This window comes from Salvelinus fontinalis, chromosome 8, assembly GCF_029448725.1.
Source record: "Salvelinus fontinalis isolate EN_2023a chromosome 8, ASM2944872v1, whole genome shotgun sequence".
Taxonomy (NCBI): Eukaryota; Metazoa; Chordata; class Actinopteri; order Salmoniformes; family Salmonidae; genus Salvelinus; species Salvelinus fontinalis.
In genome coordinates this window covers 12,054,330-12,079,114 of record NC_074672.1, presented here as the reverse complement: position 1 = coordinate 12,079,114, position 24,785 = coordinate 12,054,330, and the positions used below count along the sequence as shown (strand labels likewise).

The window sequence follows — 24,785 nt, the reverse complement described above, 5'->3', positions numbered from 1 at the left end:
ATGATTCCTGATTAGAGTTGAATTCACCCCTTAAGGACCTTTGTAGAGAGGTTCGCTCCCTTTGCCAATACTACTACATACATTGAAGTGTTCCCTTTTTTTCTGCTGTACTTGTTTTGGATTTGTTTCCTTCTCAGCAGGTGACGCTCTTTCATTGGCTCTCTTGGTCCGTTAGCTAGAGACCCACCAAGGTCTGTGACAGTAGTATTGAATGTGTTGTGACCACTACACTAAAGGATGACAGGGTGCTGAAAACTTAATCATGTCTTGTCTTCTCCTGTACTGTCACAGTCCCTCAATAGGGCATATACCTTTACTGACTGTCTTTCCACCGCTGTGTTCTCTCGCTCTCTCCCACCAGATGTAGGCTCAGTGGAGGGTTTGGCGTACCACCGTGGCTGGGACACCCTCTATTGGACCAGCTACACCACCTCCACCATCACCCGACACACGGTCGACCAGAGCCGACCGCAGGCCTACGACCGCAACACCGTGGTCACCATGTCTGGAGACGACCACCCCAGGGCCTTTGTACTGGATGAGTGTCAAAAGTGAGTGGCAGTGATGTTCGTTTGTATTTTGATATTTTTTATGTAGAATTTGAAGGAGCGTGAATGACTTTTGAAAGCCCCCGACAACGACTACTAGATTTGAATTGACGGATGAAATGTCAAACCGTAGCTGCTTGGTCAGTTTTATTAGTCTGTTACTGGAGCGTTTGATTCATCGACTCCATTACTTTGTCTTTCTACCATGTTGTCTGTTTGTTTTATGTAGCTGACCATTTTCCCAGGCTATTTTTAACTGGCCCATTACTTCCTGTTGTCCTTGTCTACTAGTCTGATGTTCTGGACCAACTGGAACGAGCAGTCCCCCAGTATCATGCGTGCCAGTCTGTCTGGTGCCAACGTGCTGGTGATCATCGGTAATGACATCCGCACCCCCAACGGCCTGGCCATAGACCACCGCGCCGAGAAACTCTACTTCTCAGACGCCACGCTGGACAAGATCGAGCGCTGCGAGTACGACGGCAGCAACCGATACGTGAGTCACCTCTGTTACCTGTGACTTGTTGGGACGGTGTTGACGCCAGCCACTGTGGACCCCCAAGGGTCTGCGCTTGTGTTCTCTTATCTAACCATTTTTTTTATTTGTTCTGAATCATTATCGAAATAAGATCTCTAATACTTTTGGTTGTTTGAAGTCAAACTGCTTTTCTTACTAGCCATGTGACCCCCTAACCCCCCCCCCCCCCAATAGGTGGTGGTGAAGAATGAGCCGGTGCATCCGTTTGGCCTGGCGGTGTATGGAGACTACATCTTCTGGACTGACTGGGTCCGCAGGGCCGTGCTCAGGGCCGACAAGTTTGTGGGTAGAGACATGAGGTTGCTGAGAAATGACATCCCCCAGCAGCCAATGGGAATCATCGCTGTGGCCAACGACACCAACAGCTGTGAGTGATGGAACTCATGGGGAAGGTCAAAAAGGGGCGGGTCATTTATGCTGACGAACTGCCAATTGAGTCCAACGTAGTCTAGATGGCTTCAAATAGGCACGCTTAATCATGTCCATGCGGATATTACACAGGGTTACTGTAAAGTTTCAGTATTTGGGGCGGCAGGGTAGCCTAGTGGTTAGAGCGTTGGGCTAGTAACCGAAAGGTTGCAAGTTCAAATTCCTGAGCTGACGAGGTAAAAATCTGTCGTTCTGCCCCTGAACAAGGTAGTTAACCCACTGTTTCTAGGCCGTCATTGAAAATAAGAATTTGTTCTTAGCTGACTTGCCTAGTTAAATAAAGGTCAAATAAAAATGTAAAGGCTATGCAAGTACATTTAATTGATTTTATTTCTACCAGGTGAGTTCTCTCCCTGTCTGATCAACAACGGGGGCTGTCAGGACCTGTGTCTGCTCACCTCAGACGCGAGGGTCAACTGTAGTTGCCGTGGAGACCGCAGACTCCTGGAGGACAACTCCTGTTCGGGTGAGAAGGGGTGGGGGCCTGTGGACATTGTCAATCAATAGGTTATCGTTAGGGGTCACGGTCTAGGTTAGGATACACATGGTGCTTACGGTCTCTCCCTGTCCCTACTACCGTAGCTCTGAACACGTCGTGTGGCAGTGTGGACGACTTTGAGTGTGGCAACGGGGACTGCATCAACTACAGCCTGACCTGTGACGGCATGGCCCACTGCAAGGACAAGTCAGACGAGAAACCGTCCTACTGCGGTGAGTCTGTGTGTGTGCGTCTGGTGTTTTTGGGATGTCAGTTCAATTTCAAGAAAGAGAATAGTGTAATAATTGTTTAGTCATACTATATTGGTCATAGTAAGACGGCTAGAGCACGTCTTCTGACGCTGGTCTTGCTCTCTGCAGCGAACCGGCTGTGTAAGAAAGGCTACAGGCGCTGTATCAACGGCCGCTGCATCGGCCACATGTTCTGGTGTGACGGGACTGACGACTGTGGAGATCACTCCGACGAGCTGCCCTGCAACAGTAAGTAGTGTGTGCCTGGGTGTTTGCGTCCGTGCGTGCGCGTTACTATACCCGTTCTAATGTGTGTGTGCGCGCCTGTTCTCCAGTGACCCTGTGCAAAGCCGGAGAGTTCCAGTGTCGAGATGGGAGCTGCATCTCCAACACCAGCCGCTGTGACCAGGTGGTCAACTGTGAGGACGCCAGTGACGAGATGAACTGCTGTAAGTCTACAGGCTGTCTTTTACATGTCGGATATCTGTGACGAAAGGTCATTTGAGCTCAGTAATGTCGAACTGTTGTTAAGTATGGATGCGTCTGAAATGGCTCAGTATATTCTGTGGCTAGTGCATCCGTTTTTAACATAGCCCACATAGGGCACATATGATCCCCACTCCGTGTTGAACGTACAGACGCTGCTCCCAGGAGCCCCTCAACTAACCACCTAATGATTGTTCATTTGTGTATGACGTCTCTCCTCCCCAGTGCCAACTGACTGTTCCCGCTACTTCCGTCTGGGGGTGAAGGGGGCGACCTTTCAGAGCTGTGAGAGGACCACGCTGTGCTACCTGCCTTCCTGGCAGTGCGACGGCAACAACGACTGTGGAGACTTCTCGGATGAGAGAAACTGCCCAGGTAACGGGCAGACAGATCTTACCTTTCTCCTTTTAGGGCCTATTGGGCAGTATATCATTCGGACAGGGCTTTAAACGTTCTGCGTTTTCTTTCAAACACTTAAAGCGTTTGCTTGAGCCTGACCGGAGTGCCAAAATGGGCGGGGGTGGCACTTTTGGGACTGCTCAATTGGTTACATTGTGCAGGAAATGAAGCATGGCTATTTGAACCCCTGGTCTGACTCATTGCCAAACGTCTTTAGGGTCTTCAAAGCGTTACAATGTACTCTCCATCTCTCTCCACCAGACAAGAAGAAGCTGAAGTGCCCGGTGAACTTCTTTGCGTGCCCCAGTGGTCGCTGTATCCCTATGAGCTGGACCTGTGACAAGGAGAACGACTGCGAGAACGGCGCTGACGAGACCCACTGTGGTCAGTCTCTTTGACAGATATTAGATGCCTTCTGTGCTTCCCCGTATTCCCTTAGCTGATGTAATGCACAACTTTGTGTTGTACTGTTGTGCCACAAAGATCAAAACGGTGTGGTCTCCCTGCGTATTCAATAGATAAACACAACGAGCATGGGGGTCAGAGTTTAATAATTCATTCAACGTTGTCCTAATTTCAATAATAAAAAATAAAAAATGTGGTGATAAATCTATTCTTGCACAAAGTAACCCAGATGAAATTCGCTAACGTTTTCCCTCTGTCTCTGCAGATAAGTTCTGTACGTCCACCGAGTTTGAGTGTGGGAACCATCGCTGTATCTCCAACCACTGGGTGTGTGACGGCGCCGACGACTGCGGCGACAATAGTGACGAGGACAGCAGATGCAGTGAGTGGCTCAACCGACACCCCAGATCACACCGAGTTTTCTACCAGACCCTCTGCTGACATTGGCAGCAATTAGCAACACGATTCCCAAATTCTCCCAAACATATTTACTCAGGAGGAGCCAGATTCATTGGTTGGTTGATTGATCCTTTTAATTGGTCGACCGCTACTCTGAAGTTATCTAACCTGTTCATGTCTCCGACGTTGCCATAGAAACCAAGACGTGCAGCCCAGAGGCGTTCCAGTGTCCCGGCACGCATGTGTGTGTCCCTCAACGCTGGAAGTGTGACGGGGACAAGGACTGTCTGGACGGGGCTGACGAGAGTGTCAAGGCTGGCTGCTGTGAGTAGTCGCCTTCTTCGGTTTGCGCCGCTGTTCAGGCACCTTGGTTTGAAAGTGAGGTAGCAACAGCATTTATTTTTCTCTGTTGTGAGTAGGAGGAGAGCCACAACACGTCCACAAATGTCCTAATAGTCACCACAGCTGATCTGGACTGGACTTGGATAGATAATATAGTATAGTACTCTGCCCCTATGCATTGTACCCATCAAGGCTGGCTGCTGTGAGTTGGAGAACGATCTCTCATCTCCTCCGCTCACTCCATAATAATCACCACACCTGAATTGGGCTTCGGTAGTAGAACTAAGTAGAAAGTAGAACATTCCCCATTTAGCTGTGGTATTAATAGATGAAAGGGAAAGCATCAGACTTCCATTCCGTCTGTTTTAGGATTCATCTTAATGATATGATCAGCGGAGACTTAAATGGCAACGAGTTGAAGACTTGTTAGAGACTGCTCAGGTTACGTGTCATTCATTTTTGCAACACCTTCTGTGTGCTAACCCATTCTCACTTTCTCTCTTTTCTCTCCTCTCCCTCTCAGTGTACAACAACACCTGTGACGAGAATGAGTTCATGTGTCAGGACAGACAGTGTATCCCCAAGCACTTTGTGTGTGACCACGACATCGACTGCTCTGACGGATCCGACGAGTCCCCACAGTGTGGTGAGTGTGTGACGCTGCGTGAGCACAGAGGAGGAGACGGGGATGAAGTGATGCTGGCGGTTGTGATATGTCTTTTTGTCCGTTCCTTCTTCCCTTAACCGCTGACCTGGCAGTACAGGATAACTGAAGAGTTTTCAATATATGGTTATCATTTCCTTCATTATTACCAATAACTGAAAGGATAGGGACATAGAAAGGAAGCCATTTTACAGTTATAGAGACACAGACAATGTCTCAGTGCTGACATACCTCTCTACCCGTGTAGAGTATCCTACGTGTGGGCCGGAGGAGTTCCGCTGTAACAACGGCCGCTGCCTCAACCAGAAGAGCTGGGAGTGTGATGGAGATTTTGACTGTCAGGACCGCTCTGATGAAGCTCCCAAGAACCCCCGGTGCACAGACTCAGGTCTAAAGGGACACATTGTGTTCTATATCTGTAGGAATGTATAGTATAACACTGCATTTGTGTGTCATTTTGTGGTTGCGTTGTTAAGTAGTTGGCTGTGGCTTCTGCTGAAAAGGCCATAGCATCCCTCACTGTAGGTTTTGTTTTGGTAGTGAATTAAAAACGTTAGGCAAACTATTCGAGTTTATTAGCAACCAGGAAATGGCGGAGCGATATCTGCATAGTGCATCTTTAATCTTTTCTCTGTGGTCATTGCAGTAAAGCAATGTTGGAGCTGTTAGCCCTTCAGTCTGCATAACCTAAACTGCAGTCTTTTTGCACCGCCTACAGAGAGGAAGTGTAATGACTCTGCCTACATGTGTCGTAACGGGAAGTGTCTTAACGAGACGTTGCTGTGTGACCGTAACGACGACTGTGGTGACGGCTCTGACGAACTCAACTGCTTCATCAACGAGTGTCTCAACAGCAAGCAGAGTGGCTGCTCTCAGCTCTGTGAGGACCTCAAGATTGGCTTCAAGGTGTGTGTGTGTGTGTGTGTGTGTGTGTGCTTTTGTGCATGTTTCCAATATTTCTACCTGTGTAATACAACCTGGAAATTCTGCGATATTATCAAATCTGTACACCTCAGTCTCATCTCCTTCCTATTAGTGAACCAAGTGAGTCTGCTGGTACAGCACCGACCTACTGTAGCTGAAAATGTGTTCCACTGTATTGACATGCTGTCTGTGTCCCCTGGGCCCTACAGTGCAGGTGTCACCCTGGTTTCCAGCTGAAGCGGGATGGGAAGACGTGTGTGGACATAGATGAGTGTACCACGTCCTATCCCTGTACCCAGCGCTGTATCAACACTCACGGATCCTTCCACTGTCTCTGTGTGGAGGGCTTCCAGCTACGACCGGACAATCCTACTATCTGCAAGTCCACCTCTGGTAAGACCAACAGCAGGGACTACTTGGATTCTTCCAATAAGAAAGGCTCTTTCGTTGTCCGTCGTAAAATGTTTCCAAATGTATTCCGTTGCGGCGTTCAAGGAGCAATACCCATCTCTTAGTGTTGGGCACATGTGCCTCTCTTTATGACAAGTTCGACCATAGCCAGCAGCATACCACCCTGCATACCACTACTGGCTTGCTTCTGAAGCTAAGCAGGGTTGGTCCTGGTCAGTCCCTGGATGGGAGACCAGATGCTGCTGGAAGTGGTGTTGGAGGGCGAGTAGGAGGCACTCTTTCCTCTGGTCTAAAAAATATCCCAATGCCCCAGGGCAGTGATTGGGGACACTGCCCTGTGTAGGGTGCCGTCTTTCGGATGGGACGTTAAACGGGTGTCCTGACTCTCTGAGGTCATTAAAGATCCCATGGCACTTATCGTAAGAGTAGGGGTGTTAACCCCGGTGTCCTGGCTAAATTCCCAATCTGGCCCTCAAACCATCATGGTCACCTAATAATCCCCAGTTTACAATTGGCTCATTCATCCCCCTCCTCTCCCCTGTAACTATTCCCCAGGTCGTTGCTGCAAATGAGAACGTGTTCTCAGTCAACTTACCTGGTAAAATAACGGTAAAATAATAAAATAAAATGTACAGAGCCCTTTTCTGGTCCCCCTAACTGTTATCCTCTATCGGTCTGTCTCGCTACAGATGAGGAGCCCTTCCTGATCTTTGCCAACCGGTACTACCTGAGGAAACTGGACCTGAATGGCACCAACTACACTCTGATTAAACAGGTGAGACGGCAAGCACTGTGTTGGGATCAGTGTGCCATTTAACCAGGTGTCACTTTATAGGACTATTTATTATCAGCGATAGTGATAATCTAAACCGATTGTAGGCCCTGTGTGTGTGCCGTGTTTTTGGTGCATATCCGTGCGTACCTTCGGGTGTGTATGCTTGGGGGGAGTGTGGCTTTTTGTTGCCGTGACTATAAACATCCAAGGTATGATCTTTTTGGAATGTTTGGATCGTTTGCAAATTAAATATAATTCACGGATTCTAAATGTGTGTGTGTGTGTGTGTGTGTGTGTAATAATAGAATTTGCGGATCCAGATAATCTCTTTTCTAATGTGTGTGTGTGTGTGTAATAATAGAATTTGCGGATCCAGATAATCTCTTTTCTAATGTGTGTGTGTGTGTGTGCCAGGGCCTGAACAACGCGGTGGCTCTGGATTTCCACTATGCAGAGCAGATGCTCTACTGGACCGACGTGACCACTCAGGGCTCTATGATACGACGCATGAACATCAACGGCAGCAACATCGAGGTCCGTTTGGAAGTTGTCCGGTCTGTCACTCTCATTGAGTCTGTGGACAGCTGGCTAGTCCTTGACTCTGATTGGACCATTGATCTGTTGGTGACTCTGATTGGTCAGTTGGCCTGTCTGTGGCTCTCTGATTGGACAACCGACCTGTTAGTGGCTTTCAGATTGGATATGTCTCAAGTCTGTTGTTCTCATTGGACAGTAGGCTAGTTTATTTCTCTCTTATTGAACAGCAGGCCTTTTTGTGGCTCTGAATGGACAGTTGGCCCGTACATGACTTCCTGGTTAGTTAGTTGGCCAGTATCTGACTCTCTGATTGGCTCTTGTCCAGGTGCTGCACCGGACCTCCCTCAGTAACCCAGACGGATTGGCTGTAGACTGGGTCGGAGGAAACCTGTACTGGTGTGATAAGGGGCGGGACACCATCGAGGTGTCCAAGCTAGGAGGAGCCTTCCGGTCGGTCCTGGTGAACACCGGCCTGAGGGAACCACGCGCTGTGGCTTTGGATGTACGCAACGGGTGAGAGGGACAGCCCAGAGTACGATACACACAGAACATGAGGCTAGAAAGTCCTGTATGGTCTGAGACTGAAGCGTTGTCACATACTCAGCCTCTGTACGAATGAATAGTGAAATGCAATGGAAGGACATTTCGGCTGCAACTAGTACCCAGAGTTTTCCTGGTCAGGCCAGAAGTCCTGTCCGGCTCCAAGGTCCATGTCTACAAGACGGTCTTTTTCACTAACAATGGTTCTGATGGTGTAATGTGATACTGTCCCGTCTTGTTCCTCAGGTACCTGTACTGGTCAGACTGGGGTGACAACCCCCACATAGGGCGGATTGGGATGGACAGCTCCAACCGAAGTGTGATCGTCGAGGACAAGATCACCTGGCCCAATGGTCTTACGCTAGACTTCATCAACGACCGCATCTACTGGGCCGATGCCAGAGAGGACTACATTGAGTTTGCCAGCCTGGATGGGACCAACAGACACACGGGTAATGCATATTGACACACAGTAGCCTACACACACACACACACACACACACACAGATGTGCAGATGCTCACGCACGCGCGCACACGCAATTGTATGAGAGCCACGGTCCAGCGCACTGTTCCGTGGTGCTGTTTAGAGCCCTGGGCCCATTGGGGGGAGGGGGAGGAGTGAGAGAGAGAGAGGGGACTATTGTTCTGTCAGACTACTGATGAGGCTGTTATCTGCATGAGGTCTGAATACCCCAAGCCTTGTTACCAGACAAAGGACAATACTTTATATTGTCAGCCAACCGTGCAGAAGAATGCAGGGATGCGGAGGAGTTCCTGATGATTTGAATTCCTCACATTCACAAACCTCAGTTTGAAACTAGGGCACGTTGCACATAAAGCGTGGGTTTGAGAGGATTTATCTTCCCGGCCATATCCTCTTGGTGGTCGTGGAGGTTTCATAGTGGAGTTGGGATGGCTGTATGTGTGTTCTGTGGGCCTTGTCGTGACCAGACTGGCCATGGTTCCTATTGCCTGACGGAAAGAGATGTTCTGTAGTCAGCCGTGGATCCGTGTCAGTGCTCTGGTAGGGTGGTGCTATCCCACCCGTGGGTCATTAACCTTTGCGCACACAAACTGCCTTTCTAATGGGGACACGGGCTGTTTGACCAGCTCCTTTCCCTTATCTGAACTCAAAGGTCACTCCGTGTAGGTCCACCAGCATCTCCTCTCAGCTCCAATATCATAGAAGGAAACTCCCTCAGGACTTGTCCAGGTGGCAGGAGACTCGTATAACGTTTGTACCACAACACCGATTAGAATATCAATTAGCCAATGATGAGACACCACCATCCTAAATCTAACGTGTGCTGTTTCAACCCAGGATGTGGTGTGTGTGTCCTGTGCTTTTACAGCAGAGGACAGTCAGGTAGCTAATGGTGTGTTTCCATAACGACATGGAGCAAACAGAATGAGTGCATTGAGGAGGAACATTCTTAAACACATAGTCATGACCGTAACCGTGAGAAGTATGTGAAGCGTGGCTCTTATTGCTTAACCCATAGACAGTAGTGAGTTGGTATCATGAATGTCTGATGCTCCGTCACCACTTCTCCTTGTGTTAGTCGTTGGGCATTGTGTGACTATATGCATTTGACTGACAACGTTGTGATGTAATTGATGTCCCCCAGTGTTTGGACTAGGAAAAACTCTTGGACCCCGGTTGTAGCCGATAGAGATTTTCCTGGTCATGTGGGGGCCAGGTAAAACTCAGGGCCCTGTGTGTAATATGATACTAATGACATCACTGCTGTATGGCTGTGTGTTTGTGTCCACAGTGCTTACCCAGGACATCCCCCACATCTTCGCCATGACCCTGTTTGAGGAGTACATCTACTGGACCGACTGGGAGACCAAGTCCATCAACAGGTGTCACAAGACCCTGGGTATCAACAAGACCACCCTGATCACTACCCTCCACCGGCCCATGGACATCCACATCTACCACCCTTACCGCCAGCCTGAGGGTAAGAGATAAACATGTACACACACACACACACACACACACACACACACACACACACGGTAGTTCCGGTTAAGAGTTCCCTTCATCCCCTTTGCTTCCAGTGTTTAACCACCCGTGCCAGACAGACAACGGCGGCTGTAGTAACCTGTGTCTGCTGAGCCCTGGCGGGGGCTACAAGTGTGCCTGTCCCACCAACTTCTACCTGGCCAACGATGGACGCACCTGCATGTCCAACTGCACTGCCAGCCAGGTGAGGGACTGTGGAATGATATGGCTATTGAGGGGCCAGACAGCTAGGGGGCAGCAGAGCCTCTTGTGGAATGAGAGGATGTTACATTGCTGTTTATTATGCTTTGTGAGTTAATTAAGTGTCATTATCGTCACAGTACAGTGTGTCATTACCTTAAATTCAGCCTCTTACCTGGGCTTCGGTAGTAGAACTAAGTAGAACATAGAACATTCCCCATTTAGCTGTGGTATTAATAGATGAAAGGGAAGGCATCAGACTTCCATTCCGTCTGTTTAGGATTCATCTTAATGAAATGATCAGCGGAGACTTCAATGGCAACGAGTTGAAGACTGTTGTTAGAGACTGCTCAGGTTACGTGGCATTCATTTTTGCAACATCCTCTGTTTGCTAACCCATTCTCACTTTCTCTCTCCTCTTCCCCTCGTCCAGTTTGTGTGTAAGAACGACAAGTGCATCCCCTTCTGGTGGAAGTGTGACACGGAGGACGACTGTGGGGATCGCTCGGACGAGCCTGCAGAATGTCGTGAGTGTGCCACTTTTTCATAGAAAGCGACTTAGTAAAGTGATTGCGTATATTTCTAGTGTGTGTGTGTGTGTGTGTGGTCCCTGTGGGAATTGAACCCACGACCTTGGCAAAGCCAGCTCTACATAAAATGGGTGAAGGAGTAGTATGTGGATGTATAGCAAAGGGTCATTGATACTTCGACTGGGCTCTGAGATTGTGGAGGATGAGAGGTAGGTGGTGGTAGAGGAAGATCGTTGGTAACACAAGCTCAATCTGAATGTGTCTGTCTGTCATTCATTTGTCCTTAAAGCTGAGTTCAAGTGCAGGCCAGGCCAGTTCCAGTGTGGGACAGGCATCTGCACCAACCCAGCCTACATCTGTGACGGGGACAACGACTGCCAGGACAATTCGGACGAGGCCAACTGCGGTACAGCCTCGTTCATGCTTTCACTCACTCCCTCAATCTTTCTCGCCCACTCTCTCTCTTGCTCGCTCTCCCACTCGTTGTTTCTCTTCTCATCTCTGACATGTCTTCCTCTCTGTGTGTGTGACTTGTTCTCCAGACATCCACGTGTGTCTGCCCAGTCAGTTCAAGTGCTCCCACCCTAGCCGCTGTATCCCGGGAATCTTCCGCTGTAACGGACAGGACAACTGTGGCGAAGGAGAGGACGAGAAGGACTGCCGTGAGTCCACACGTCCCATCTCCCCATCTGCACGCTTTGTTACATGTGTTTATATGCCCGTTATATACATCATGCACATATGTTTTGTGTTTTATTGGGGTAATACTGCTGGACTTGCACAAGGTCTTTCTTGTAAACTTGATTGCATGTCAGTGAGACTAACCTGTTCAGTAATAAATAAACTGTTGTTGTGAGTTGCTTCCTGTCAGTAACAGTCGTCTGTTCCCTCTCCCTCTAGCCGAGGTCACGTGTGCTCCCACCCAGTTCCAATGTGCCATCACCAAGCGCTGTATCCCTCGCGTCTGGGTGTGTGACCGTGACAATGACTGTGTGGATGGGTCGGACGAACCAGCCAACTGCAGTGAGACCCCCTCCCTCTGTTTCAGAAGACTATTCTAGACTAATGACAGACACACGAGTCAAGTTCAGCATCCATGTTGAAGAAGAATACACATTTTTGCTTACGGGTTCTGGCTAACCTACCGAACTAGTCAATTACAAATGCACTAGATCTTACAGACCTCGTAACATCCTCCCATCGCCTTTCACTTTACTCAGTCTATCAGGCATGTTACAAGTCTCAATCTCTCTCCCCCTCCAGCCCAGATGACATGTGGCGTGGATGAGTTTCGCTGTAAGGACTCTGGACGCTGCATCCCGGCCCGGTGGAAGTGTGACGGAGAAAATGACTGTGGAGACTCATCTGACGAACCCAAAGAGGAATGTGGTGGGTGTTCTGTCGCCTAGGGAACAGTGATACGGCTCAACCAGCAGCTCCAAAACTCCGCTCCCTATTACGATGGAGTTTTGGTTATGATCTGGGACCGCATCCGTGGTTGCTCGTCAGCATTGCCAATGACCTCTCTAGTGTCGAAGGTTCGACTATGATGCCGATACCCTGGATGTAGAGGTGTTTCGCAGCAGATCTTTCTGTTTTGGTGGTGATCTGCTGTGTGACGGTTCATTTTACGGCGTTGGCCTCCTGTACTGCATGTACTCTATATGATTGTGTTACGGCGCTGACGGTGTGTGTCTCTGTGTAGATGAGAGGACGTGTGAGCCGTACCAGTTCAGGTGTAAGAACAACCGCTGTGTCCCGGGCCGCTGGCAGTGTGACTACGACAACGACTGTGGGGACAACTCGGACGAGGACAAGTGCGGTAAGGTCTCTCTCTGTCATCCCTGTTCGTGCACACTATCCTCGTTCACTCGTGTCACCAGTACAGTGTCACTGCGTTGTTCCATTGCATTTTTATAATGCTCATGGTTTGTGCTCCTCTAGGGATTACACATTGGGCATTGGTGGCTTGCTCCGTATGACTGGCCCGAAACATAGTTTCAATTGTTTGATTCTTGCGTTTGTCTTTGTCTGTGTCTTCTTGCGGGTCTGTTTCGTAGCTAAAACATAACCTTACCTGCAAAGTTGCCATTCATTCGGTAGAAATTCATTCAGTTTGGCCTTTACTCCTTTTAAAATCATCTCTTATGCATCTCACCTCGTCTAATGTCTATGTTTCATTTCACACCGACTGGCCTGTTGGCTTGAGCCAGAGGTAGGCCTCCACTTTTAACCATCCCCATCTCCTCCAACCCTAATGTCACTCTGCTCCTCCTCTCCCATTGCACCCCATTCAATCCCATCGCGCTCGTTTGCATGTCTGATGCTGCCCATTTGAACTCCAGTCCCCACTTGATGTCTCCTCAAACAGTGAGAGGTCAAAGGTAGCGCTCCAAAGGATAGTTTCTACTGCTTTGTGAAGTATTGGTATTTCCTACCTGGCCACCTGAGTTCATTGTACTCCACAAAGCGTTTGCCTTATTTTCGAAGACGCTTAAGTCCGTTAAAGCGGACTATTGAATCTCTGGAGCTCTCCTTTGACCGTCATTGTTTGGCCTCGATCTGGGTGTCCATTAGTTGTTGTGTGTTGAGCATGCTCTCCCCTGTGAGTTTGGACGACAAAGATTTGGAAGCCGTTTCCAGCGAAGCTGTAGGGTCCTTACGCGAGACCTGCATCGCTGTGTGTCTTTACAGTGCCGCGGCCGTGCTCCGAGAGTGAGTTTGCCTGTACCAACGGACGATGTATCGCCGGGAGGTGGAAGTGTGATGGAGACCATGACTGTGCTGACGGATCTGATGAGGTAACGCGCCTGACTCCATCATAGCAACAGGGCTGGGTCAGATACTTGTGTAATAGATAACACTACTGACTCGTACTTTTCTAACAACCCTCTGTGTTATCGGGTTGTCCTTGAAGCTTTGCCATCTGCCTTTTTACTTGAGGAGGACATATGAAATAGCCAATAGAAATAACCTTGCTATTTGGATATCCTGTCCTCGGACATCCACTGTAATGGTTGTGCTTTGATGTTGCTGATGTGTGAGGGTTTCGTGCATCGTTTGAGAGTGAGGGACATATTGTGTGTGTTCCTCAGGACGGCTGTGAGCTGAGGTGTGACAGTGACCAGTTCCAGTGTAAGAACGGACACTGCATCCCCAACCGCTGGCGCTGCGACGCAGACGCTGACTGTTTGGACGGCAGCGATGAGGAGAAGTGTCACATTGCTCGTGAGTGTGTGTGTGCGTGTGTGTGTGTGTGTGTGTGTGTGTGTGTCCCTGTGTGCGTCACTCAGGCTCCCGTTTGACATGGCCACAGTGCTAAAGAGAGGGGGTCATATTGAGATTTGAACTTTTCCCTAATTCAGAGCGATTCTGGATCCTGTGGTAGGATTTCTAGGTTCCGGGTCGGTAATAGACAACCTATATTTGTGTTTCTTCCCTTCTCCATGTCTCAGCTAAACACTGCCCCCTGGATGACTTCCAGTGTAACAACACGCTGTGTAAGCCCCTGGCCTGGAAGTGTGACGGAGAGGACGACTGTGGAGACAACTCGGATGAGAATCCTGACGAGTGCAGTGAGTAGTGACCTCGCATCCTGTGACATCATATCCTGTCTACTAGTACCCTAGACCTGAGCTCAGTTGTACTGTGTTGGCCTGGTTACTCATCCACCAGAAGCTGAAATAAATCGGGATTCAATGGACCGCGTGATAAGGAAACATCATAGTTCTGGTTGTCGCGATGGTGTGAAAAGGTTATGGATCCTAAAGCCTGTTCTAACTCCGTGTCTCCTAACCCCTCTTTCTCCTCCCCTCAGGGAGGTTCCAGTGCCCCCCCACCAGGACTTTCCGCTGCCAGAACGACCGTGTGTGTCTGCAGGTGTCCAAACAGTGTGACGGAGTTGACAACTGCGGGGACAACTCTGATGAGCTCAACTGCCGTGAGTTTACTGTGCTGCTGGCCTTTTGCACGTAGACCAACACAGGGCTATCTGGCGCCCTCCTTGATCTGTTGTTCCCTGTGGACAGGTTCGGTCTGTCCACCCTGGCATACATATAACAGAATGCATATCAAAAACGACCGCCTCGTTGTTCAATTAAATTGACGTATTTATCCCCTTGTGTTTTCTCAGAGCCCCCTCCAGCCGAGCCGACCTGTGAGAAGGACGAGTTCCTGTGTGCCAACGGGAGGTGCATCAGCTCCAGCCTGCGCTGTAACTTCTTCAACGACTGTGAGGACTACGGTTCAGACGAGATCCACTGCAAGACAGGTGCCCCAAGTCACGACTGGCTGACACATCGCCGTGACTACTCCCCTATACAGTTGGCATGTTAGAAAAAACTGTGTTTGTTTCGCACGGCGTTCGGGCTAACCTCCCGGTGGCTCAACGCCGTTGCAGATCCTTCATGTTATTTTCCCCTCTGACCCCGCAGACACCAAGCTGAACGACTGCAGGAGTAACAGGACTCTGTGTGGGGACGGGGACGAGGCACACTGCGTCACCAACGGGACAGACTCCTTCTGCTCCTGCAAACCAGGCTTCAAGAAGACTGGCCACAACACCTGTGGAGGTACGCCACACCCACCTGAATGTACACTCGCTCACTGGGAGCTCGATCGGCATTATTAACCCTCCCCTCCCTGTCCCCTCAGATAAGAACGAGTGTAAGCAGTTTGGGGTGTGCTCACACGTGTGCAACAACAGCAAGGGATCCTACAAGTGCAGCTGCCACAAATACTTCACCAGGATCAACGACACCTGCAAGGCTGACAGTAAGTAGTGCACTTTTACTCTTCAAACCCTGAGATTAGTTGAAATAGTGTATTCTTTCATTGATATTTTCATGGATTCTGTGTGTCAAAGTTCTCACTTCTCCTCCCACCCTGTCCCTACTTCTCTCACTCTATCTATCTATCTATATCTATATATAGACCTGAACAGTAGCAGACAGGTGCTCTACATCGCCGACGACAACGAGATCCGCAGCCTGGACCCTGGCATGCCCAACTGGCGCTACGAGCAGACCTTCCAGGGCGACGCCAACGTGCGCATCGACGCCATGGACCTGCACGTCAAGACCAACCGCATCTACTGGACCAACTGGCACACGGGCAGGATCTCCTCCTACGAGCTGCCTTCGTCGTCCTCCTCCTCGTCTGGTCCATCGTCCAATACACACCGCAACCGTCGCCAGAGTGAGGGAAGTGTTACCACCCTGGAGGTGAGGCCCGACGCGAGCAGGAATGAATTCACACACACAAACATGGGCACGATCATGACTTCCTATGTGTGATACAATATTAGTGGAATGCGGTCTGTTGTTTTCCGATCACAACATACTGTGATGTACGGTACCTAAAACACCCACATCTGATCTCTCCCCCCTGACTAGATTGTAGGGCATCTGGAAATGCCTCGGGGTATAGCGGTGGACTGGGTGGCTGGTAACCTGTACTGGACTGACTCTGGCAGGGATGTGATCGAGGTGGCCCTGATATCAGGCCAACACCGCAAGACCCTGATCTCAGGCATGATAGACGAGCCTTACGCCATCGTAGTGGACCCGCAGAGAGGGTGAGCGATGATTACCCTTTACCGCTGCCAAGCCAAGCCCATCTGTACTGAGTCGACCTGGTTATTTACCACAACAGCTGGAGTGCTGGAATGCCAATACAATACATCAATATTTGTCAAATATTCCATTTTGTATTTCCTGCTGAGCTGTTTGGACTGTGTTTCTCTGTCCCCTCCAGAACCATGTACTGGGCCGACTGGGGAAACCACCCTAAGATTGAGACGGCAGCCATGGACGGAACCTTGAGACAGACCCTGGTCCATGAGAACATCCAGTGGCCCACAGGTATGTATAGTGTTAGCGTTGTAGCCTAGCATTAGTACCTAGCGTAATGCGTTGTGGTATGCTTAACCTAGCGTTAGCGTAGCGTTCTTCATAATGTCATGAGTAGCATTATAGCCTCTTCTGGTCTCTGTGTTGACTCTCCTCTGCTTGTCCTCCTCCTCCCTCCAGGTCTGGCGGTGGACTACTTCAACGAGCGTCTCTACTGGGCGGACGCTAAGCTCTCGGTCATCGGCAGCGTGCATCTCAACGGCTCCGACCCCGTCATTGCCGTCACCGGACTCAAAAACAGTTCAGTTCCCCTTCATACTGATCAGGGTTGGGGTTCAGTGCTACATAGTGTATTTGTAGGGATGAATTCTGTATGAAAGTTTCCACAGATGGACATTGTACCAAAAGGTCTGACATCGCTAACCGTGAGCGGGTTATTGCTCTCGCCAGCAGGTGTCGCTGGTTTATGGAGTCGTGCCTTCACTTCTCACAACAACATAGAGTTTGAGCAGAATGGATAACAAAAAACTCTCTCTCCCTCTCTCTCTCCTTACCTCCACAGACCTGCTCCATCCGTTCAGCATTGACATCTTTGAGGACTACATATATGGCGTCACCTACATTAATAACTTTGTGTTCCGGGTCAACAAGTTTGGCAAGGGCCCCATGGAGAACCTGACCACTGGCATTAACCACGCCACAGACATAGTCCTGTACCACCGTTACAAACAACCAGAGAGTGAGTGTCTGTCTGTCTGTCACTCTGTCTGGCTGTCTGTCTCTACAGCTCCCTTCCTCATTGAAAATACCTCAGACGACACCCTATCCATTATATAGAGTAGTCACTGCTTTTGACCCCGATTCACCATTTAGTGCACTTCTTATTTTTGACCCCTTATTCACTATAAAGTGCGATACAGTGAACCCATATTCCAGTGTTCTTCCGACCCCTATTCCTCCTTATAGTGCACTGTTGTTGACGTTCACTCCACATAAAGTTCACTACTGTTGACGTTCACTCCACATAAAGTTCACTGCTGTTGACGTTCACTCCACATAAAGTTCACTGCTGTAGACGTTCACTCCACATAAAGTTCACTGCTGTTGACGTTCACTCCACATAAAGTTCACTGCTGTTGACGTTCACTCCACATAAAGTTCACTGCTGTTGACGTTCACTCCACATAAAGTTCACTGGTGTTTCCCTTTATCATGCTCTGGTTCTTACTGTCTGTTCTATCGCTCTGTGATTCAGTGGCCAACCCATGTGACAGGAAGAAGTGTGAGTGGTTGTGTCTGCTCAGCCCCAGTGGTCCAGTCTGCACCTGTCCTAACGACCGCGTGGCTGAAAATGGCACATGTGTGGAGAGACCCCCTCCCACACTGTCTCCGTTCTGTGAGTACACACGCAGACACACACACACACACACACACACACACTATCAATAACCTTTCCCCCTATCTCCTGCCCGCCACCCCCAGCTCCGCCGTCTGGGCCGTGTACGGTCCTGTGTCTGAACGGAGGGAGCTGTTTCCTGAACGCCAGGCAGCAGGCCAAGTGTCATTGCCAGTCCAGCTTCACGGGAGAGAGGTGTGAGGTCAACCAGTGTAGAGACTACTGTAGGAATGGAGGGTCCTGCACTGCCTCAGTCGCAGGTAGGTCATTGGTGTGGTCACAAACTACTCTAGGCGCCGAATCCTAACTTGATGCACATTTTTATGTTATTTTGATATTAATCCGAAAATGTCTCAAGTTAGGATTCAGCACTGTGTGTTAGTTAGTCATATAGTAAACTCAGCAAAAAAAGAAACGTCCCTTTTTCAGGACCCTGTCTTTCAAAGATAATTTGTAAAAATCTGAATAACTTCACAGATCTTCATTGTAAACGGTTTAAACACTGTTTCCCATGCTTGTTCAATGAACCATAAACAATTAATGAACATGCACCCGTGGAACGGTCGTTAAGACACTAACAGCTTACAGACAGTAGGCATTAAGGTCACAGTTATGATAATATATAAAACATAAATCACTAAAGAGGTCTTTCTACTGACTCTGAAAAACACCAAAAGAAAGATGCCCAGGGTCCCTGCTCATCTGCATGAACGTGCCTTGGGCATGCTGCAAGGAGGCATGAGGACTGCAGATGTGGCCAGGGCAATAAATTGCAGTGTCCGTACTGTGAGACACCTAAGACAGCACTACAGGGAGACAGGACAGACAGCTGATCGTCCTCGAGGTGGCAGACCACGTGTAACAACACCTGCACAGGAACGGTACATCTGAACATCACACCTGCGGGACAGGTACAGGATGGCAACAACAACTGCCCGAGTTACACCAGGAACCCACAATCCCTCCACCAGTGGTCAGACTGTCCGCAATAGGCTGAGTGAGGCTGGACTGAGGGCTTGTAGGCCTGTTGTAAGGCAGGTCCTCACCAGACATCACCAAAAACAACGTCGCCTATGGACACAAACCCACCGTTGCTGGACCAGACAGGACTGGCATAAAGTGCTCTTCACTGACGAGTCGCGGTTTTGTCTCACCAGGAGTGATGGTCGGATTCGCGTTCATCGTCGAAGGAATGAGCGTTACACCGAGGCCTGTACTCTGGAGCGGGATCGATTTGGAGGTGGAGGGTCCGTCATGGTCTGGGGTGGTGTGTCACAGCATCATCGGACTGAGCTTGTCATTGCAGGCAATCTCAACGCTGTGCCTTACAGGGAAGACATCCTCCTCCCTCATGTGGTACCCTTCCTGCAGGCTCATCCTGACAAGACCCTCCAGCAAGACAATGCCACCAGCCAAACTGCTTATTCTGTGCGTGATTTCCTGCAAGACAGGAATGTCAGTGTTCTGCCATGGCCAGCGAAGAGCCCGGATCTCAATCCCATTGAGTATGTCTGGGACCTGTTGGATCAGAGGGTGAGGGATAGGGCCATTCCCCCCAGAAATGTCAGGGAACTTGCAGGTGCCTTGGTGGACAAGTGGGGTAACATCTCACAGCAAGAATTGGCAAATCTGGTGCAGTCCATGAGGAGGAGATGCACTGCACTACTTAATGCAGCTGGTGGCCACACCAGATACTGACTGTTACTTTTAATTTTGACCCCCCCCCCTTTGTTCAGGGACACATTATTCAATGTCTGTTAGTCACATGTCTGTGGAACTTGTTCAGTTTGTCTCAGTTGTTGAATGTTATGTTCATTTAAATATTTACACATGTTAAGTTTGCTGAAAATAAACGCAGTTGACAGTGAGAGGACGTTTCTTCTTTTTTTTATGCAGAGTTTATTTAGCTTACATTTATATTTTTGTTCTCATTTAGCGTGACCCTTTTTGTTTCCTGTGTAACGTCCACACCCGTCCTTCTTAACCTTTTGACCTTGTCCTTCTCTCTTCCAGGGGCCCCTACATGTCGCTGTCTGAAGGGCTTCACAGGGCCCCAGTGTAACCTGCACACCTGTCAGGACTACTGTCACAATGGAGGCAACTGCACCGTATCCCAGGGCAACCAGCCCACCTGCCGCTGTCCGCCTGAGTACCTGGCAGACCAGTGTCAATACAGTGAGTGTATAATCCAGAATGGGTTAGTAAAAGTTTATTTACCCAACCATGTGCACCACTTCCAAGTCAAGTGGATGTAGAGCTTTTCAGCTTTGTATCAGCCTGGTATAACAGTGTAAGCAAAGGTACAGTTCCTGGCTTTTCATCTGAATTCGTCCTGATTTAAATTCTTTATTTTGAAGTAGTTCAGGAAAGGGGGGGGGCGGTCTTCAATCCACTTTTTAAAGCAATTCTTAATCTCTAATCAGAAATGGCTCTAAAGGAGAGTCTTCACTGTGTGACTGTAAACTTTGTTTCTCTGCTTCTCAATCTGCTCACCCCCCCCTTTAGGTAAATGTGAGGATTACTGTAAGAATGAGGGGCAGTGTCTGCAGACGGCCAATGCCACCAAGCTGTGTCGCTGTCCCCCTCAGTTCCACGGACAGCTATGTGAGCTGGACAAATGCCAGTACTGCGGACCCAACGGCAAGTGTCTGCCCAAAGCCTCAGGAGAGGTCATGTGCCGGTAGGAGTGCACGCTACGTACACACACACACACTGTTCAGTCCGTTCACGCTCACAGATGCACACACACACTGCTCAGTCACAGGCTCACAGATGCACACACACACTGCTCAGTCACACACACACCTACACACACACACTGCTCAGTCACACACACACACACACACCTACACACACATTCCGCTCAGTCCCCAGTTTGTTTTATTTTAATATTAGTTTTCCTGGTGTTATCCTAAAAAAGATCTAGTGTTTGTTGACTCTCTCTCTCCTTGTCTCTGTGTACCTGTCTATGTCCAGCTGTCCTAACGGGCAAACCAATCACAGCTGCTACACCTGTCTAGATTTCTGCACCAATGGACTCTGCTCTATCGAACCACGCACGCTACTGCCCCAGTGCAAGTAAGAGGATGATCCCTATCTCACACACACGTATTTAGGCGTCTCTCTGTAACCTGTGTGACGTGTATTTAGGTGTCACTCTGCAACCTGTGTGACGTGTATTTATGCGTCTCTGTAACCTGTGTGACGTGTATTTAGGAGTCTCTCTGTAACCTGTGTGACGTGTATTTAGGCGTCTCTCTGTAACCTGTGTGATGTGTATTTAGGCGTCTCTCTGTAACCTGTGGGATGTGTATTTAGGAGTCTCTCTGTAACCTGTGTGACGTGTATTTAGGAGTCTCTCTGTAACCTGTGGGATGTGTATTTAGGAGTCTCTCTGTAACCTGTGGGATGTGTATTTAGGAGTCTCTGTAACCTGTGGGATGTGTATTTAGGAGTCTCTCTGTAACCTGTGGGATGTGTATTTAGGCGTCTCTCTGTAACCTGTGGGATGTGTATTTAGGAGTCTCTCTGTAACCTGTGGGATGTGTATTTATGCGTCTCTCTGTAACCTGTGGGATGTGTATTTAGGCGTCTCTGTAACCTGTGTGACGTGTATTTAGGCGTCTCTGTAACCTGTGTGACGTGTATTTATGCGTCTCTCTGTAACCTGTGGGATGTGTATTTAGGAGTCTCTCTGTAACCTGTGTGACGTGTATTTAGGAGTCTCTCTGTAACCTGTGGGATGTGTATTTAGGCGTCTCTGTAACCTGTGTGACGTGTATTTAGGAGTCTCTCTGTAACCTGTGTGACGTGTCTTTAGGAGTCTTTCTGTAACCTGTGTGACGTGTATTTAGGCGTCTCTCTGTAACCTGTGGGATGTGTATTTAGGCGTCTCTCTGTAACCTGTGGGACGTGTATTTAGGCGTCTCTCTGTAACCTGTGTGACGTGTATTTAGGTGTCACTCTGTAACCTGTGTGACGTGTATTTATGTGTCACTCTGTAACCTGTGGGATGTGTATTTATGCGTCTCTCTGTAACCTGTGTGACGTGTATTTATGCGTCTCTGTAACCTGTGTGACGTGTATTTAGGCGTCTCTCTGTAACCTGTGTGACGTGTATTTAGGTGTCACTCTGCAACCTGTGTGACGTGTATTTATGCGTCTCTGTAACCTGTGTGACGTGTATTTAGGAGTCTCTCTGTAACCTGTGTGACGTGTATTTAGGCGTCTCTCTGTAACCTGTGTGACGTGTATTTAGGCGTCTCTCTGTAACCTGTGTGACGTGTATTTAGGAGTCTCTCTGTAACCTGTGGGATGTGTATTTAGGCGTCTCTCTGTAACCTGTGTGACGTGTATTTATGCGTCTCTCTGTAACCTGTGTGACGTGTATTTAGGCGTCTCTCTGTAACCTGTGTGACGTGTATTTAGGCGTCTCTCTGTAACCTGTGTGACGTGTATTTAGGCGTCTCTCTGTAACCTGTGTGACGTGTATTTAGGCGTCTCTCTGTAACCTGTGTGACGTGTATTTAGGCGTCTCTCTGTAACCTGTGTGACGTGTATTTAGGCGTCTCTCTGTAACCTGTGTGACGTGTATTTAGGCGTCTCTCTGTAACCTGTGTGACGTGTATTTAGGCGTCTCTCTGTAACCTGTGTGACGTGTATTTAGGCGTCTCTCTGTAACCTGTGTGACGTGTATTTAGGCGTCTCTCTGTAACCTGTGTGACGTGTATTTAGGCGTCTCTCTGTAACCTGTGGGACGTGTATTTAGGCGTCTCTCTGTAACCTGTGGGATGTGTATTTAGGAGTCTCTCTGTAACCTGTGGGATGTGTATTTAGGAGTCTCTCTGTAACCTGTGGGATGTGTCTTTAGGAGTCTTTCTGTAACCTGTGTGACGTGTATTTAGGCGTCTCTCTGTAACCTGTGGGACGTGTATTTAGGCGTCTCTCTGTAACCTGTGGGACGTGTATTTAGGCGTCTCTCTGTAACCTGTGGGACGTGTATTTAGGCGTCTCTCTGTAACCTGTGGGACGTGTATTTAGGAGTCTCTCTGTAACCTGTGGGACGTGTATTTAGGCGTCTCTCTGTAACCTGTGGGACGTGTATTTAGGCGTCTCTCTGTAACCTGTGGGACGTGTATTTAGGAGTCTCTCTGTAACCTGTGGGACGTGTATTTATGCGTCTCTCTGTAACCTGTGGGATGTGTATTTAGGAGTCTCTCTGTAACCTGTGGGATGTGTATTTAGGAGTCTCTCTGTAACCTGTGTGACGTGTATTTAGGAGTCTCTCTGTAACCTGTGTGACGTGTATTTAGGAGTCTCTCTGTAACCTGTGGGACGTGTATTTATGCGTCTCTCTGTAACCTGTGGGATGTGTATTTAGGAGTCTCTCTGTAACCTGTGGGACGTGTATTTAGGAGTCTCTCTGTAACCTGTGTGACGTGTATTTAGGCGTCTCTCTGTAACCTGTGTGACGTGTATTTAGGCGTCTCTCTGTAACCTGTGTGACGTGTATTTAGGCGTCTCTCTGTAACCTGTGTGACATGTATTTAGGCGTCTCTCTGTAACCTGTGTGATGTGTATTTAGGAGGCTCTCTGTAACCTGTGGGATGTGTATTTAGGAGTCTCTCTGTAACCTGTGTGACGTGTATTTAGGAGTCTCTCTGTAACCTGTGTGACGTGTATTTAGGAGTCTCTCTGTAACCTGTGTGATGTGTATTTAGGAGTCTCTCTGTAACCTGTGGGATGTGTATTTAGGCGTCTCTGTAACCTGTGTGACGTGTATTTAGGAGTCTCTCTGTAACCTGTGGGATGTGTATTTAGGAGTCTCTCTGTAACCTGTGGGATGTGTATTTAGGAGTCTCTCTGTAACCTGTGGGATGTGTATTTAGGAGTCTCTCTGTAACCTGTGGGATGTGTATTTAGGAGTCTCTCTGTAACCTGTGGGATGTGTATTTATGCGTCTCTCTGTAACCTGTGGGATGTGTATTTAGGAGTCTCTCTGTAACCTGTGGGACGTGTATTTAGGCGTCTCTGTAACCTGTGTGACGTGTATTTAGGCGTCTCTCTGTAACCTGTGTGACGTGTATTTAGGCGTCTCTCTGTAACCTGTGGGATGTGTATTTAGGAGTCTCTCTGTAACCTGTGGGATGTGTATTTAGGCGTCTCTCTGTAACCTGTGTGACGTGTATTTAGGCGTCTCTCTGTAACCTGTGGGATGTGTATTTAGGCGTCTCTGTAACCTGTGTGACGTGTATTTAGGCGTCTCTCTGTAACCTGTGGGACGTGTATTTAGGCGTCTCTGTAACCTGTGTGACGTGTATTTAGGAGTCTCTCTGTAACCTGTGTGACGTGTCTTTAGGAGTCTTTCTGTAACCTGTGTGACGTGTATTTAGGCGTCTCTCTGTAACCTGTGGGACGTGTATTTAGGCGTCTCTCTGTAACCTGTGGGACGTGTATTTAGGCGTCTCTCTGTAACCTGTGTGACGTGTATTTAGGTGTCACTCTGTAACCTGTGTGACGTGTATTTATGTGTCACTCTGTAACCTGTGGGATGTGTATTTATGCGTCTCTCTGTAATCTGTGTGACGTGTATTTATGCGTCTCTGTAACCTGTGTGACGTGTATTTAGGCGTCTCTCTGTAACCTGTGTGACGTGTATTTAGGTGTCACACTGC

The 24,785-nt window shown here is 48.8% G+C and overlaps 1 protein-coding gene across 3 annotated transcripts in view; it reads left to right on the top strand.

Moving 5' to 3' along the window:
• Positions 1-24,785, top strand: part of LOC129860565 (low-density lipoprotein receptor-related protein 1-like) — a 141,404-nt gene that overhangs the window by 108,483 nt on the left and 8,136 nt on the right. For all 3 annotated transcript variants that reach the window (XM_055931078.1, XM_055931077.1, XM_055931079.1), the window contains exons 43-86: positions 362-551; positions 840-1,044; positions 1,261-1,453; positions 1,856-1,981; positions 2,098-2,226; positions 2,374-2,493; positions 2,580-2,693; positions 2,956-3,105; positions 3,391-3,513; positions 3,800-3,916; positions 4,129-4,257; positions 4,799-4,921; positions 5,187-5,327; positions 5,658-5,845; positions 6,073-6,256; positions 6,964-7,049; positions 7,464-7,583; positions 7,912-8,099; positions 8,373-8,578; positions 9,903-10,091; positions 10,192-10,340; positions 10,770-10,863; positions 11,156-11,272; positions 11,409-11,528; positions 11,767-11,889; positions 12,130-12,255; positions 12,572-12,688; positions 13,561-13,667; positions 13,962-14,094; positions 14,322-14,441; positions 14,684-14,806; positions 14,999-15,136; positions 15,300-15,437; positions 15,520-15,639; positions 15,799-16,088; positions 16,260-16,441; positions 16,621-16,727; positions 16,896-17,015; positions 17,278-17,454; positions 17,971-18,111; positions 18,198-18,371; positions 20,125-20,286; positions 20,617-20,791; positions 21,088-21,189. In XM_055931078.1, the coding sequence (XP_055787053.1) occupies positions 362-551; positions 840-1,044; positions 1,261-1,453; positions 1,856-1,981; positions 2,098-2,226; positions 2,374-2,493; positions 2,580-2,693; positions 2,956-3,105; positions 3,391-3,513; positions 3,800-3,916; positions 4,129-4,257; positions 4,799-4,921; positions 5,187-5,327; positions 5,658-5,845; positions 6,073-6,256; positions 6,964-7,049; positions 7,464-7,583; positions 7,912-8,099; positions 8,373-8,578; positions 9,903-10,091; positions 10,192-10,340; positions 10,770-10,863; positions 11,156-11,272; positions 11,409-11,528; positions 11,767-11,889; positions 12,130-12,255; positions 12,572-12,688; positions 13,561-13,667; positions 13,962-14,094; positions 14,322-14,441; positions 14,684-14,806; positions 14,999-15,136; positions 15,300-15,437; positions 15,520-15,639; positions 15,799-16,088; positions 16,260-16,441; positions 16,621-16,727; positions 16,896-17,015; positions 17,278-17,454; positions 17,971-18,111; positions 18,198-18,371; positions 20,125-20,286; positions 20,617-20,791; positions 21,088-21,189 (6,376 nt within the window). The remainder of the gene's footprint in view (positions 1-361; positions 552-839; positions 1,045-1,260; positions 1,454-1,855; positions 1,982-2,097; positions 2,227-2,373; positions 2,494-2,579; positions 2,694-2,955; positions 3,106-3,390; positions 3,514-3,799; positions 3,917-4,128; positions 4,258-4,798; positions 4,922-5,186; positions 5,328-5,657; positions 5,846-6,072; positions 6,257-6,963; positions 7,050-7,463; positions 7,584-7,911; positions 8,100-8,372; positions 8,579-9,902; positions 10,092-10,191; positions 10,341-10,769; positions 10,864-11,155; positions 11,273-11,408; positions 11,529-11,766; positions 11,890-12,129; positions 12,256-12,571; positions 12,689-13,560; positions 13,668-13,961; positions 14,095-14,321; positions 14,442-14,683; positions 14,807-14,998; positions 15,137-15,299; positions 15,438-15,519; positions 15,640-15,798; positions 16,089-16,259; positions 16,442-16,620; positions 16,728-16,895; positions 17,016-17,277; positions 17,455-17,970; positions 18,112-18,197; positions 18,372-20,124; positions 20,287-20,616; positions 20,792-21,087; positions 21,190-24,785) is intronic.